This window comes from Protomyctophum parallelum (assembly GCF_964188405.1).
Source record: "Protomyctophum parallelum genome assembly, chromosome: 22".
Lineage (NCBI taxonomy): Eukaryota > Metazoa > Chordata > Actinopteri > Myctophiformes > Myctophidae > Protomyctophum > Protomyctophum parallelum.
In genome coordinates, this window is record NC_139714.1 from 28,530,042 (window position 1) to 28,547,710 (window position 17,669).

Consider the following 17,669-nt stretch of genomic DNA (forward strand, 5'->3'; position numbering starts at 1 on the left):
GATTTTGTGGTGGCCAGAACGATAGAGGGGAGCGGCGCTTGAATCTCCTCCGCAGTCGATTCCGTATACCGGCCTTTCTTCCTCGTTTCCTTTTCCTTCTGTGTCGGATCAACTCCTCGGGGATGTTGTTCAGCACTGACAAACAGACGTGGTTGTTGCTGTTCGTTGTGCGAGGCTCCGGCCGTAGTGACAAACAGACGTGGTTGTTGTTGTTCGTTGTGCGAGGCTCCGGCCGTAGTGACAGCAGCACATCTCGGCTGTGCACAGAGGCGAGTCTGGGCGCCGCCCCACGCCAGTTGTTTGTGTTGTTGAGTTGTTGAGTCTGAAGTTCGACTGACAGGCATCTTCCACAGGAGTGTATAACCCACAGAATCAGCAGAGCGATTTCTAAGGCCCTTATCTTCCACATCCTTACACGCATGACGACTGACATTATACGTAGGCACACGGTGCATTTAATTACATTGTCACACACCGATGGCGGAGGAAACCATGCAAGGCACCAACCTGCTCATCGGGAGCAGTTAGGGGTGCAGAGTCTTGCTCAAGGACACTTCGACACTGTTCGGGTTCTGCTCGGGAAGCCCGGGTTCGAACTGGGAAGCTTCCAGTTCCCATCCGGCCACTCTACCCCTGAGCCACTGCCGCTCCCAGTCTTTGGTATGACCGAGTCTTGTCGGGGATCGAACCCCGAACGTCCTAATTTCAGGGCGGACACTCTATCCGAATATATTGTGAATAGCCCACCACTCTTACAGTAACAACTTTCACTTTCAGAAAGTTCCAAAGGAAGTTTGGTAGTCTATTTTCGCTACTATTGCACAACACCTTTATACAACGAACTAGGACATTAACGCATGAAAAAAACATATACAAAGTTTAACTATGGAGATACAAGGTTTCTGCCCCGACAGCAACAGTGGTTCTCACCTGCAACAAAGTGGTTCTCACCTGCAACAAAGTGGTTCTCACCTGCAACAAAGTGGTTCTCACCTGCAACAAAGTGGTTCTCACCTGCAGCAAAGTGGTTCTCACCTGCAACAATGTGGTTCTCACCTGCAACAATGTGGTTCTCACCTGCAACAATGTGGTTCTCACCTGCAACAATGTGGTTCTCACCTGCAACAAAGTGGTTCTCACCTGCACAGCAACAAAGTGGTTCTCACCTGCAACAATGTGGTTCTCACCTGCAACAATGTGGTTCTCACCTGCACAGCAACAATGTGGTTCTCACCTGCAACAATGTGGTTCTCACCTGCAACAATGTGGTTCTCACCTGCAACAAAGTGGTTCTCACCTGCAACAAAGTGGTTCTCACCTGCACAGCAACAATGTGGTTCTCACCTGCAACAATGTGGTTCTCACCTGCAACAATGTGGTTCTCACCTGCAACAAAGTGGTTCTCACCTGCAACAAAGTGGTTCTCACCTGCAACAAAGTGGTTCTCACCTGCACAGCAACAATGTGGTTCTCACCTGCAACAATGTGGTTCTCACCTGCAACAATGTGGTTCTCACCTGCAACAAAGTGGTTCTCACCTGCAACAAAGTGGTTCTCACCTGCACAGCAACAATGTGGTTCTCACCTGCAACAATGTGGTTCTCACCTGCAACAATGTGGTTCTCACCTGCAACAAAGTGGTTCTCACCTGCAACAAAGTGGTTCTCACCTGCAACAATGTGGTTCTCACCTGCAACAAAGTGGTTCTCACCTGCAACAATGTGGTTCTCACCTGCAACAATGTGGTTCTCACCTGCACAGCAACAATGTGGTTCTCACCTGCACAGCAACAATGTGGTTCTCACCTGCAACAATGTGGTTCTCACCTGCAACAATGTGGTTCTCACCTGCAACAATGTGGTTCTCACCTGCAACAATGTGGTTCTCACCTGCAACAATGTGGTTCTCACCTGCACAGCAACAATGTGGTTCTCACCTGCACAGCAACAATGTGGTTCTCACCTGCAACAATGTGGTTCTCACCTGCAACAATGTGGTTCTCACCTGCAACAAAGTGGTTCTCACCTGCAACAAAGTGGTTCTCACCTGCAACAATGTGGTTCTCACCTGCAACAAAGTGGTTCTCACCTGCAACAAAGTGGTTCTCACCTGCAACAATGTGGTTCTCACCTGCAACAATGTGGTTCTCACCTGCAACAATGTGGTTCTCACCTGCAACAAAGTGGTTCTCACCTGCAACAATGTGGTTCTCACCTGCAACAAAGTGGTTCTCACCTGCAACAATGTGGTTCTCACCTGCAACAAAGTGGTTCTCACCTGCAACAAAGTGGTTCTCACCTGCAACAATGTGGTTCTCACCTGCAACAATGTGGTTCTCACCTGCACAGCAACAATGTGGTTCTCACCTGCACAGCAACAATGTGGTTCTCACCTGCAACAAAGTGGTTCTCACCTGCAACAATGTGGTTCTCACCTGCAACAATGTGGTTCTCAGCTGCAACAATGTGGTTCTCACCTGCACAGCAACAATGTGGTTCTCACCTGCAACAATGTGGTTCTCACCTGCAACAATGTGGTTCTCACCTGCAACAATGTGGTTCTCACCTGCACAGCAACAATGTGGTTCTCACCTGCACAGCAACAATGTGGTTCTCACCTGCACAGCAACAATGTGGTTCTCACCTGCAACAAAGTGGTTCTCACCTGCAACAATGTGGTTCTCACCTGCAACAAAGTGGTTCTCACCTGCAACAATGTGGTTCTCACCTGCAACAAAGTGGTTCTCACCTGCAACAATGTGGTTCTCACCTGCAACAATGTGGTTCTCACCTGCAACAAAGTGGTTCTCACCTGCAACAATGTGGTTCTCACCTGCAACAAAGTGGTTCTCACCTGCAACAAAGTGGTTCTCACCTGCAACAATGTGGTTCTCACCTGCAACAATGTGGTTCTCACCTGCAACAATGTGGTTCTCACCTGCAACAAAGTGGTTCTCACCTGCAACAATGTGGTTCTCACCTGCAACAATGTGGTTCTCACCTGCAACAATGTGGTTCTCACCTGCAACAAAGTGGTTCTCACCTGCAACAAAGTGGTTCTCACCTGCAACAATGTGGTTCTCACCTGCAACAAAGTGGTTCTCACCTGCACAGCAACAATGTGGTTCTCACCTGCAACAAAGTGGTTCTCACCTGCACAGCAACAATGTGGTTCTCACCTGCAACAATGTGGTTCTCACCTGCAACAATGTGGTTCTCACCTGCAACAAAGTGGTTCTCACCTGCAACAAAGTGGTTCTCACCTGCAACAAAGTGGTTCTCACCTGCACAGCAACAATGTGGTTCTAAACCTGCACAGCAACAATGTGGTTCTCACCTGCACAGCAACAAAGTGGTTCTCACCTGCACAGCAACAATGTGGTTCTCACCTGCACAGCAACAAAGTGGTTCTCACCTGCACAGCAACAAAGTGGTTCTCACCTGCACAGCAACAAAGTGGTTCTCACCTGCACAGCAACAATGTGGTTCTCACCTGCACAGCAACAATGTGGTTCTCACCTGCACAGCAACAATGTGGTTCTCACCTGCACAGCAACAATGTGGTTCTCACCTGCACAGCAACAATGTGGTTCTCACCTGCACAGGGAGCATTTCTGCCTTCTGTAATGCTATGTTATCCATTGTTATTTTTAACCGTGCTCTCTCGTGTCTTCCTGTTGTCTGACTTGGTCCCTTGTTTCCTTTCTTGTATATCCTTTCTCCGTTTTCTGTGAAACTGCAAATGTTGGAAGCATATAAAAACAATTTCACCTTTACAAAAACAAAACAAAAAAAAACCATTCAACTGTACCGTTATTGACTGAAGTAGAACCATTGTTATAACTTACAATAAGGATATTTTGATCATTTATGTTTCACGAGAGATTAACGCTGGTTTGTCCCATGTGTAGATTGTCATCTGTGGCATCTACGGTGCCGTCTGCAACCTCATCATCCTAATGTTCATCCTGTCTGGTTTCATGGTAATTCCTTCACCAATTTCCAACATCCATATTATTTACAGTCATTTCTGTCTGTCTGTTTGTTTATGGTTTTAGTTTACAAGCCAATACACTCCTCGGCAAACGAGCTAATGTAATATTGATTAAAATAATGAATATATATATGTTTACTTTGTTTTGTATCTACAGGCGATGTGCATGTTGTGCTATGAGTGCTTTAAGGAGCAGAGGAGAGAGGACACTGTGTCGGTGGTGTTTGTCAAGAAGAAAGTGCCAAAGTCTGATGTGTACAAAATGGAGGATGAAAACCAAAACCTTCCGACGATGGACACAGGAGAAGAAGAAAAAGAGGGGCAGAAAAGACAGGGGAAAGCAAAAGTAGTGATGACTGAAAAATTAGCAAGGATGTTACCAGATTTCCCTCCTCCTCCGATGCGGGACTTCTCCGCGTCAGAGTGGAAGACACTGCGGAAGGAACTGGACCCTCCCCCGGTGAAGGGAATCAGCTCACACCGGTGTCTGATGCATAACGACCACAAGTCACCCTTCTATGTGGTGTACGTGGATGAAGACTCATGGCTGGTGCCCCTTGGAGCCGAACCTCTCGATGAAGCCGATCTAGCAGCCTTTTTCCTGCCAGAGACCATTCGGTATAAGCCTCCGACTTGGGAAGAAATGTGAAAGGCCTCCAAAAACAACTAGCTCGTCAAATGTCTAGACTAGAGGCCAGTGGCTTTCAACCAATGTCATAGTCCAGGCTCTGTTCGACAGAGAGACCGGCACAGACGTCTTGGGCCTTGCCCACCAAATGACATTGAAATAATAGGTCCCACATATGTCTCTTGGCCACCGTACTGTGGTAGCAATTCGCTCAAAGGCCAGAAAATAAGAGTCAACCTCACCTTCCCTGAATTTCGGAAACCAAGGCCATCTTGCCTGCTGACATCGAAGGGTGGCGCTTGGCCAGCGCCCCGCTGTGGACTCCTGCTGCGTGCTGTGGCTGCGTCTGCGGGGTGGGGGGTTCTAGCCACCCCGCTCAAGCGGTCGCGCTCTTAAGTCGCGGTCTTGTCTCTGCAGTTTTACCTGCTCCACCTGTAATCTAAGTCTTTCCAGCTTCATCCCTCGGGTCGGCGTCACCCTGGGGGCCCGACTCCCCAGGGTGTCTGGAGAACCTCTCGATGAAGCCGATCTAGCAACCTTTTTCCTGCCAGAGACCATTCGTTATCCGACTTGGGGAAAATATGTGAAATGCATCCAAAAACAACTAGCTCATTGGTGTCTAGAGGCCAGTGGCTTTCAAGTTTCAACCAGTCCGCTCTCAAAGAGTTAAATTATTGTTAAACATCTACATTATTGAAGTCGATACAATTGGAGGAGAATAATTGTTATTTTGATCAACGTTTACCTGTTATCTCTCCTGGTACCAACATCAACACAGCATGGAATTGTGCACAACATCTTATCCAACAAAGAAAACGTTCTTTAGTTTTGGGCCTGAGAGGCTAAAACTCATAATGGTGGTCTTTGGCTCAAATGCCAAAATAATGGGCCTTGATATAAAAAGGGTTGCTGTCGGGCAGAAACCTAATTCTCTGTATTTATTCTGTATGAATTTTCCCTTTTTTCATAATGAATGAATGTCCTACTTCTTCGTACAAGAGTGTTAAGAAAAAGTAGCAAAAGGTAGATGATCAACATAAGCTCAGAGTGTGTCATATCGCGATGTGTTGTGAGCTTGTATATATTTGTGTGAGTTTCATGAATATTGACCCAGCTACCAACTGTAGTGTTTCCCAGCCCAACGACTTGGGGAAAAAGTCATGCTGTAGTCAGTGTATAACAATGTAAAACAATTTAGTATAGTTATTTTGAAAAATTGTCAAAGTCATACTGCATAACAATCGTTTTAGTCGTTTATTCTTATTTTTATTTTGTCTCGTAGCTCTGTCATTACAGCAATAATCTACGGTAAACTGAGCTCCTAGCACACGCTGCCAGAAACGGTACTTAAATTACAAAAATAAAGACTATATAGTAGGTCTTTATTTCCGTTGCCTGCATGTTAAAGTAAAACGTGAAATAAATACATTTACGGTATATGGAATGGTTATTGTGACAAATATACCAGTAAAAAGGTCATATAAGAATAACTTTTATTTAATTGGAAAAAGTTATACAGTATGACTCTGTCTCGTTATGGACGACTGGACTCCATTAACCAGTTGTTCTCTTTGTTCATCACTTTGTGTGCCTTGGATAATAACCCATTCTGTACGGGAACCCCTTTTGGTGTTTTAACTATTGAAAAATAGCAGATCTACAAGCTCATAGCGCGCCACCGTGTGGCGCGCTATGAGCTTGTAGGTCTGCTATTTTTGAAAAATCGTGAAAATGCGGCACAAATCTTTGAACATATATTCTTTCAGAATACTTCTTTTTAATTATTTCGACGTCAGGCCTAAATGGGATAACAGATCCACACCCATGCATTATTACATCCCATATAGAGTTATATAATAAACTACAGGGCGTACAGTTACATCCACACTGTCTGGGTTCATTTCTGTTGATATTCTTCTGGCTGCTGCAAAGTTGAGCGGCCAAAACGCCATTATTTTACTCTTGTGTGCGTCGTGTATGTGTGCTCATATAATGAGATGCAACAATAAATAATTCAGATTGAGTCTTATATATCTCATTCTTAGATCTCATTCACTGTGATGATGACATTGTTCTCAATGCATAAGGTTGCGACTATCGATTATCTATATCTTCTTTAACCCATTCTGACCTGAGATCAGATTAATACGAGGTTTTCCACTGGACACACACTGGTCTGATTAACCCATTCTGACCTGAGATCAGATTCTAAAAAATGTCAAGTCGTTCTTCGATTCTTCAAAAAATAGCAGACCTACAAGCTCGTATCGCGCCACTCGGTGGCGCGATATGAGCTTGTAGATCTGCTATTTTTCAATAGCTAAAGCATAACATGATGCCAACACCAAAATGGGTGCCCGGTCAGAATGGGGCTATTTATTCTATCGATAACTGCATGCATCATGCTTTTTTAAATAACAGTTAAATTTTTATATATATACAAATCAACACAATTGTTTAGATTTTCTTTTGGAATAAATTATTAATAATTATTATTAATGATTATTCTTATTCTTCTCACAATCGATTGCATCAGTGGTTTTCAACAAGTGGTCCTTGTGGGGGTTCCAGGTGGTCCCCAGTTAAATTATTTTTGGTAACCAAATGGACCCTCATTAGATCTTTAGCTCTTGAGAGCGTAACATTCATTTTATGCTGTCAAGAGTTACATTATTATTAAACATCTGCATTGCTTAATTCACAACTATAGTCTACACAATTAGAGAATGTAAAATAATTGTTATATGATATGATTGTTTGCCTGTTATCTCTCCTAATGGTACCAACATCAATACAGCAGGGAATTGTGGACAAAACATTATCCAACGACAACAAAATATTCTTTAGTTTTGTATCTCGAGAGGCTAAATGTCATCAGATGGTCGTCCGTGGCTCAAATGCCGGATAAATAATGGGTCTTGATGTGAAAAGGGTTGTGATTATCTGTGCTGCACGGTCGCCAACACACACTGAAGGAATGAAAAAAACGTGTTCTCTCGTCGTGCTCAGGTGGCCATCGTGCTTCAAGTGGTGGACCTGCTCTATGTTCTCCACCGCGAGGCGGCCGAGAGGAGATACAAGAGCCAGAGAGTCCCTGTGGTGTACATCAGGAGCAACAGCAAGGCTCACAGACAGTAAGTTATCATTAGAGGAGTATCAGGATGAGGCCAAACAGCAAGGCTCACAGACAGTAAGTTATCATTAGAGGAGTATCAGGATGAGACCAAACAGCAAGGCCCACAGACAGTAAGTTATCATTAGAGGAGTATCAGGATGAGACCAAACAGCAAGGCTCACAGACAGTAAGTTATCATTAGAGGAGTATCAGGATGAGACCAAACAGCAAGGCTCACAGACAGTAAGTTATCATTAGAGGAGTATCAGGATGAGACCAAACAGCAAGGCTCACAGACAGTAAGTTATCATTAGAGGAGTATCAGGATGAGGCCAAACAGCAAGGCCCACAGACAGTAAGTTATCATTAGAGGAGTATCAGGATGAGACCAAACAGCAAGGCTCACAGACAGTAAGTTATCATTAGAGGAGTATCAGGATGAGACCAAACAGCAAGGCTCAAAGACAGTAAGTTATCATTAGAGGAGTATCAGGATGAGGCCAAACAGCAAGGCTCACAGACAGTAAGTTATCATTAGAGGAGTATCAGGATGAGGCCAAACAGCAAGGCTCACAGACAGTAAGTTATCATTAGAGGAGTATCAGGATGAGACCAAACACAGTGGCGTGCACAGACATTTAGAGGGGCAGGTGCTCAAGTGAAAAAAAGGGCACCTTGTGCAGCGCATTTTGGGGCGGGAACCCATTTTGGTGCTTTAGCTATTGAAAAATAGCAGATCTACAAGCTCATAGCGCGCCACCGAGTCTTTCGAAGAACCATGCACTGACATAGAAACATAGCTTTAGATTGTGGGGGCCTAAATAATATAGTAGAAACGTTTTTTATCAAGATTTGATCAATGTCACCGCATGGTCCACACACTACACATTAACACATTGTATGCTAGAGTTTTCTATTTGCTCAGGCTTGCTGGTGCTAAGCGATTAACATTGGACTTTTGAACTTTTTAGGGGCCCACAGCGAGGGGCCTCTTATAGCTAGAATCACATCGCATAAATAAAAAGTAGGCCAAACATGTCCACTTCAATTTAAAAAAAAAATTATGATTCTACCATCTTCCATTCTGGAGATATTGACCTTTTTCTAAAACCTGCTTTTGAAGGCACGCTGCTCGCTTGAAAAAACAGCAGAGATATGGAAGGTTGAAGTTGACAGACATTGACAGACAGATATAAAAATGAACACAAATAATATCATATACATACTACACACTGAATGAAAGCCCTGAATGTCTACTTTTAGGAGGAAAACAAATACACATGGTCCCATGTATAGTTTGTCAGTAATTGGCTGTTGAATGCAGCTTGCGCCCACCAGAGAGGATTTCAGAAAATGCATGGACCTGAAGAACCATTATTCACAAAATAAGGCCTATAGCGACATGTACATACTATATACCGTATGAAACAGAAGACTCTCTGCTTTCATAAGAAAAATACTTCTACTGTAATAATAATACAAATCACACCCCTGTGAAGTGAGCAGTGCAATGTTGCACAACATTGCACTGCTCACTTCACATGGGTGTGATTTTTATTATTATTACAGTAGAAGTATTTTTCTTATGAAAGCAGAGAGTCTTCTGTTTCATACGGTATATAGTATGTACATGTCGCTATAGGCCTTATTTTGTGAATAATGGTTCTTCAGGTCCATGCATTTTCTGAAATCCTCAGAGTATTTTAGACAAGACAAGGAACTGACAACTAAATATTCACAAAATAAGGCCTATACATACTATATACCGTATGAAACAGAAGACTCTCTGCTTTCATAAGAAAAATACTTCTACTGTAATAATAATGAAAATCACACCCCTGTGAAGTGAGCAGTGCAATGTTGCACTGCTCACTTCACAACATTGCACTGCTCACTTCACATGGGTGTGATTTTTATTATTATTACAGTATTAGTTTTTTTCTTATGAAAGCAGAGAGTCTTCTGTTTCATACGGTATATAGTATGTACATGTCGCTATATGCCTTATTTTGTGAATAATAGTTCTATAGGTCCATGCTTTCTCTAATCAGACCAGTGTGTGTCCAGTGGAAACCTCGTATGAATCTGATCTCAGGTCAGAATGGGCTAAAGTTCTCTCTGAAAAAGAGAATTTTATAAATGAAATGGATTCAATAGTCTAGTATTGACAAACAGTATATGGGATATGTGTATTTTATTTGTTTTCCTCCTAAAATTAGACATTTAGGGCTTTCATTCAGTGTGTAGTATGTATATGATAATTTATTTATGTTTATATCTGCCTGTCATGATAACGTCATGATGATGATGATTCTATGCACATATGTGATCATTGTCTCAGTAAACAAAATCAACAGATCGTTTGATAGCATAACAGTGACTTGAGAGGTTGACATGTCTGGACATGAACCACAGGAGCGACTCAACTCGCAGTGGGGGGGGGGGTTCCACGACATGTCTGGACATGAACCACAGGAGCGATAAGCGTAGCCAGGCTGGCTGTGATTTCGACAAAATGACAGACAACACGATGGCTTCCGCAGCTTAGGATTGTATTAGTTATCCATTACAAACGGGTCGATTACGTCCCAGACGCCTTATCACTGCAATTGGCTGGCGAAGGCGCTATGGCGATTATGGTGATCAACTGCCGAGAATCTTTTTTCCGAGAATGAGAGTAGCATTGCAAACTGCAAAACGATCGATCGCAACTCGCAGTGTGGGGGGGGTTCCACGGTGTGATATCTGCTAGCCTAGTATACTGCTTCTTTGTCCAAACATGGCTGACGCGACGGCGAAAAAAAGACAGTTGGTCAGATGTATACTGCTTCTCCTATGGCGGTCCTTCGAGAATACGTCATTCGTTTCGCGTATACCTGTGCGTGAAATGGCGATCGACCGTTGGAGATTATTCTTGGTTTATATACTGGCAGAGGGCAAATCGACACGACTGCGTTATATCTTTTTCCGAGAATGAGTGAGCGGTGCAAGGCGATCGCAAGGCGCAGTGGGGCCTGGGGGGGGGAACTCAAACTGCCAAAGCGATCAAGAGACTCCCCCCACAAAGCTTCCTCGGGAGAAACCATGTAGAAACAGGAGGGGAGGGGGAATCGAGTGTATTCACAGACACTAGAGTATGGGTAACTCCATTTTAGATGCCCTGACATCTGCGTTGGTCTATGCCGTTGCCGTGCAGACCCATACGTGTAATGGAGGCATTGGAGGAGGGAGCGTCTTCGCCACAGACAGACCTCTTTTCAGGAGGGAGGGGCTTTTTACTCCCGGATCACATATTGGAGCTTCCTGGAGACGAAAGCTGTTATTTTCTTCGGTGTCCTGGAGCATAGGACGTTGATGTACAGTAAGCAATAAAAAAACGTATAAAACGTATACATACGCTTCGCGCGTACGGCGTTCGATATTAATAAAGCGTATGGATACGTTTCCAGCATTTTTTGTGTTAAGAAAAAAATTCAAGTTTTTTTTTTTTTTTTTTTTTTTAAGAGCACATTGCCAAAAGGGCAGGGGGTGCTCTAGCACCCCCTAGTGTCTATCTGTGCACGCCACTGACCAAACAGCAAGGCCCACGGCCAGTAAGTTATCATTAGAGGAGTATATACATCAGGATGAGACCAAACAGCCAGGGCTGGACTGGGACAAAAATTCGGCCCGGGCATTTTTGCGTGAATTTGGCCCAGACCGGCCCACCACAACCAGCGTGCAGATAGCAGAAACTCTACCGCCCGCTCCGTCGCGGCACACAAACAAACAAGCCCCTAATACCACCACTTTTACAGAACAACATGAATGATACAAACCAACAGACAACTACACAACCCTTTGTAGAGGGTTTATTTGTCACTCTGGTACAGTGAAATTATCATGATGGCACTGGCAGAATGGCAGCACGTCCGGACCTTTCCTGGTGGCCTGCCTGCCTGAAAAGAAATCATGGCCTATACGGTCACGGCCCACCGGGGAAATGCCCGGCATGCCCTGCAAACAGCAAAGCTCACGGTCAGAAAGTTACATACATAAAGACATGAAGACATACTGCTCGTCTTTATGTATGTAAATTGTCTTGTTCATTGTGTTACGTCAAATGTGTGTATATGTGTTCTGCATACTTGGCTGCTGGGTCCCAAGACACATTTCAGTGTGAAGTTGTGAACTGACAATAAAGTACTATATCATATCATATAATCATAATCATATCAAGATGAGGCCAAACAGCAACGCTCACGGCCAGAAATCAGGAGTAAGGCTGTAGAAAAGCATGCAATATTATTCCATGACGTTGTTGAATACCTCGATAACGATATAACTCACGATATTTGCTTCAGGTTAAAGATGGACTGCCGTGATCCCAGCCCCTAAACATGTTCATGTTCAACTATGATTATACTACGAGGAAGATATAAAAAGATCTTCTTCAAAAAAAGTGTATAGAAACTAGAAAGTGATAAAAATTGGCCACAGCCACACCCTACTATGCAGTTCATTAAGTATACCTGGTTTTCACCCCTCCCAGCGGTTAGGGTTATGATGTCACTAAAGCAGTGTATTTCGATTGGGCCTTTTGACTCAAAGGCTTTCAGCTTTAAGGAAGAAACCAAAAATACACAGGGAAGACATACAGTATTTGAATATTCTAACCAGAGTAATGTTAACTCCATAGACACATAAAAAGTACAAAAACCACAGCACTCCATCTTTAAGTTTAACAAACTAAAGACATTAATTCAATATAGGCCTATAAAACAAATATATAGCCTAACAAAAGGCAATATAATGCCTCTGAACTTTGAGTTGCATAATTGCACATAGCCTAAACGCAATAATGATATTACCCATTTTGGGCGAGAACCCCTTTTGGTGTTAGCATTATGTCATGCTTTAGCTATTGAAAAATAGCAGATCTACAAGCTCGTAGCGCGCCACCGAGTGGCGCTCTACGAGCTTGTAGGTCTGCTATTTTTGAAAAATCGAAGAACCACTGACACAGAAACATAGCTTTTTCAGAAAACTGTCAGGATGTAGAAGACATTTTTAGAATCTGACCTTGGGTCTCAGGTTAGACCATTCATGAGGGAAAATAAAATTGTCCTTCAGTAGTTTCACGAGGGGCAACGGGGAAGTGCAGTAAACGTTCCGTTATGAGGGGCGGAGAGCTGCTCAACTTGATTTATACTTCAATCTCCACTCCTTCACGGTGCTTTGCCGATGGGATTGCTCAATCGGCAAACAGGACATAATAATATGCCATTTATTTACCTCGGTGAATGCCATCTCTCGTGATATGTACTGTATACCTCACGATGAGGGGTGCATACGTTGGGTAGACATACATCATTATCATTTTTCAACCGCGGTCGAGATCATGGATTTCACAGTGCCACGCCAGACTTCCCGGTCCTTCATTGCCATCCCCAGTTCCTGCTTACTGATGCATGTGTCCCTAGCGATGACATCAGGGAACGACAGTTTTCTACCTCTGGTCTGCTTTGAGGCAGGACTCCTGAGAAGAAGGGAAGATATAACCTCATGATCAGCTCTGTAGCAGTGGCCAGTGTTCTTCTGGATCGGACTAGTGAAGAAACACAGGGAAGGTTATATTTTTAGAAGTAGATGTGTGCCTCTTCCAAGGGAGATTTTGTGCTCTCATTAGAAGGCGGTTGTAAGTGTAAGTTACTTTCTAGATTTGGCCTGACGGTCGTCCTAAATATTTTTCTTACTAAACTGGGATGGAGAGATGACCGCAGATCTTATGCATGTCATTGCAGGCTGACCAGGCCATAAGGGTCCTAGTTTGAAAGTCCTTTTGGGAAGAAGATATATATGAACCCAAATACTTGTAGTCACCAACCTGTTTCAGAGGAGTGTGATTACGTTTTTTTAAAATGTGGTTATTGTTGGATTTGCATATATTTACGTATTCAGTTTTCGTCTCGTTGAGATAAAGACCAACACAGTTGGAGGCCTGCTCAAGAGACTGAAGGAGAGCCTGAGCGTACTCCAACGATTGACTGATAAGCGCGACGTACAGACATACTAACCGGCATTAGTCCGACAACACCGCTGAACCGGTTAAAACTAACCTGTGGCTACCGTTAAAACTAACCCAACATGCTGGTCTCTAAAACTACCTCCCCCTGGCCAGCCGGGGCGCCTGATGGAGGGGGAAGGAACTGGTCGGAATAACGTGTCCCTTCCACGCGCTACGTCCGGCCGGGGAAATTCCCCTCTGTCAGGTGAAAAGAAGCAGCTTGGACTCCTCATGCATAGAAGGAGGCATGAGGTCAGTCCGCTGCCCCCCCAGGTTGGCAGAGGAAGTGTAGCGCCCAGGATTACTTTAGATAATTGGCACTGGGTGAAAAGAAAACTGGGTTACAAAATCGTGGGATAAAATTAAAGAAAAAACAAAAAACTAACCAACAAGCGTGGCAGGTTAAGACTAATCCGTGGCAGGTTAAAACTAACATGTGGCTTCCCTGTGACGTTAGGGTTAGGTTAGGGTTTTGGGGTAGGGTGTCGGACCTGTTTGACCAAACACATGCAACCCGTATGTGTCGATAGAGTCTGCAACACTGGTAAAGACACTCGGCTCCACTGGTTTATTAAGATTCAATGTTTCGAACACGGGGATCTCCTTCAGAAATAGATCCCTGCAGTGATGGAAACGTTGAATCTTAACCCAATTTGGTGTTAGCATTATGTTATGCTTTAGCTATTGAAAAATAGCAGATCTACAAGCTCTCTAAACTTGTAGGTCTGCTATTTTTGAAAAATCGAAGAACCACTGACATAGAAACATAGCTTTTTCAGAAAACTGTCAGGATGTAGAAGATTTTTTTTTAATCTGATCTCAGGTCAGAATGTGTTAATAAACCAGTGGAGCCGAGTATCCTTACCAGTGTTGCGGACACAATTTTTCTCCCCTCCTTGATGATATGATATCTCGCAGCCTCAACGGCGAGGCCGTGGAGGAAGGGCTGTCCGAGGCCGAGGAGGACGAGGAGGCGGCGCGGGTGGGCTGGTACGAGAGCAACGAGTGCCCCATGCTGCTGGTCCCCATGGAGGAGCTGGAGAGGATGGTGGTCTTCGACCCGCCGCCGTACACCGCCGTGTTCAAGTGCCACGAGCCCCACGAGTTCGTCTCCAAGCCCTTCTACGTGGTGCACGTGCCCGTGGACGCTCCGCTGCCCGACGGGCCCAGGCTGATCGAGGGCCTGGACTGGGCCCGGATGACCCCCCAGCGGGCCCTGGAGAACGGACACCGCGTCTTCCTGCTGCCCTACCCGCCCGCCGTCAACTTCTGCCAGGATTACAGCGGCTAAGACCGGGGGCCCGACAGAGCGCCAAAGTCCTGTCGTCGCTCGCTCCATCCCCTGCAGGTTCCAAGGGGTTCGCGGGAAGTTTGTTCTCTACGGAGGAATAACATGGGGTCGTCTTAAAATCGCCTGGTAAGAATTGTGGTCCAAATATGAACAAACTGTATCGGCAACATTGTCGGGGAGGTGTGTCTCTGTATCGTTTTAAGAGAGTCAGTCACTCATATTTGATGCAGTACGTTTCTAGCGAACATCATCATCATATAATTCAGTCAATGTCTGTGTGTGTGTGTCTGTCTGTGTGTCTGTCTGTCACTGTGACTGCCGTAGCTCCTCACTGCCTGCACCAATCGCTCCATAATAATATGGAGGTCTTAACGAAGCCCTTTTTTCGATTTGACACATTAATGATTAATAATGAATTTATTAGTGAATTAAAAATGTGAAAACGCACCCGGGCGCAGTACCCCCCGCGGCCACAAGGGGTAAGGGCTAGTTTAACTAATTCGGCAGCAGTGACATTAGCGTTATTCTCTCAGTCAGTTGATTCAGTGAAACTGCCGGGATGATTTGATTTGTTTATTTTTCAAACACAGTTCTTATGAGGCGATCTAAGATTCCCCGATGGGGATTACAGTACACGGCCCCGTGTCAGACTTGACGTCCGACTTCGTTGCTCCCATGCGGAACACAGCGATGACCTCAGGCGATGGATGGACGCCGTCGGGAATCTAAAATATGTCTAAATGGTCATCTAAAAATGCGTTATAACTGGTCTGGTTTTTTAGCGATCTAGGCTTAATGATTGCGATTAACGATTTAATTGTCACATTTACTGTACAAATATTGCTTTTGTATGACATTGTTATTGCGCAGCATTTTGCTGTGATGCAAATTACATCACACTTTCCACAAACACAGACCCCTCTCCCGCACGCGCACACGCACACGCACACACACGCACACACACACACACACACACACACACACACGGGTGAAAACCACTGGTCTAAACTTCCGCTTATGCAATACACATTGTATCCATCTGTTTCTTTTCCTTTCATGACCATGTATGGAGTTGCCTGTCAGCCGTAGTGCACAGCACGCAGTACTGGAAAACAGTACTCAGATGTTTTACTTAAGTGAAAGTATCAATACCGCAATATAGAAATACTCTGTTACAAGTAAAGGTCTGGAAGTAAAATTGTACTTGAGTAAAAAGTACAAAAGTATTGTCTTCAAAGATCAAAATGTACTTAAAAGTACCAACGGCAAAAGTACTTATTGTACAGAATGTTCAAGTTTTCAAATGTGTAATGTAATCTTTTGAAGATTGCAGATCTACAAGCTCACAATGCCTCACATCGTGACGCATTGTGGGCTTGCAGATCGGCCATTTTCAAATGGCCGAAATGTATAAAGGGCTTGTGAACGGAGGTCCTCTTAATCTCCGTTATATACGTTACAGGACTTTGGAAAGATATACATACATTATTCAGCATGTGCAATAATATCACATAATGTTTTATTGTGTGTCTCCTGACATAAGTATAATGAGACAAGTAATTGAGCTATGGGTTTGTTATGTATTAACCTCGCTACACCTCGGAGGAAAGCCTGGTCTGTGTAAAATAGTGTGTGATCCGGTCGGCAGCGGATGACAACGTTACGTCATGTTGTAGTATTGTTCTGTATAGTCATCAGGCCCGGAACCCTCTAAACCAGAATTGATTGATTGATTGAAGTATTTATTAAAGGACCACTTCACCACTTTTCAACCTATCTTCATACAATAGGTCCTCATTAATGATCATGATAAAATGGCACGATTCTTTCATACTCAGTCTGTGTCTCATGGGAGGGCTGTAGGCAGTTTAGAAACCGTCTTCCAGTGAAATTGCGCCATTTTTTAATGATTATTAGTGAGGTCCTATTATATGAATATGAAGATAGGTTGAAAAGTGGTGAAGTGGTCCTTTAACAGTTTGCAGAATCACAGTACATTTCGAGCACAACTCAAAAAAAAGGGTTAACTGTGAGTGGACGACACTACACTTGTTTACAAGAGGGTCCACCTTGTTCAATTCATCATGACATTTAGAGTACAGGAAAACATCGTCATAAAGGAGGGAAAAAGGGAAAAGAAAACATCCTTTCCCTCAAACCGGAAGAATAATACCTTCCCCCCAAAAAGGCGTGGCTGGTTCTCTCGTAGTCTGCGATGAGAATAGAATCCCCCCCGTTGGATAACAAAGGTACACAGACCCTAAATAGTGAAACACACACACACTGAAACACATGAAATTATAATGGCAGTTGTAGTTGTGATAAATAATGGTAACCTGAGTTCTAAGAATGTAAATGTCATGGCTGTGGTTCTCAACACTACTTCTCTCCCGTCTTCCTCATACTCCCACGGCTGTATTTTGCGTGTCTTAAGTACCAGGTCTTATTACTTAACTTAAGACCTGGAGGCGTGGTCAATGCTCTTTGGCCACTCAGAATAATGGCATTGATCACGCCTCCAGGTCTTAAGTCCTAAGTAATAAGACCTGGTACTTAAGACACGCAAATAAAAGGCTGCTCTCAGTCTGTAATAGAG

The 17,669-nt window shown here is 44.1% G+C and overlaps 1 protein-coding gene across 1 annotated transcript in view; it reads left to right on the top strand.

Moving 5' to 3' along the window:
* The window catches only part of LOC310879791 (uncharacterized protein), a gene marked incomplete at both ends in the record, with an annotated part of 24,369 nt that extends 9,296 nt beyond the window's left edge, over positions 1–15,073 (top strand). The window contains 2 exons of the mRNA XM_083794621.1: positions 7,631–7,755; positions 14,701–15,073. Coding sequence (XP_083650747.1) covers positions 7,631–7,755; positions 14,701–15,073 — 498 coding nt within the window. The remainder of the gene's footprint in view (positions 1–7,630; positions 7,756–14,700) is intronic.
* Between the last annotated feature and the right edge of the window lie 2,596 nt (positions 15,074–17,669).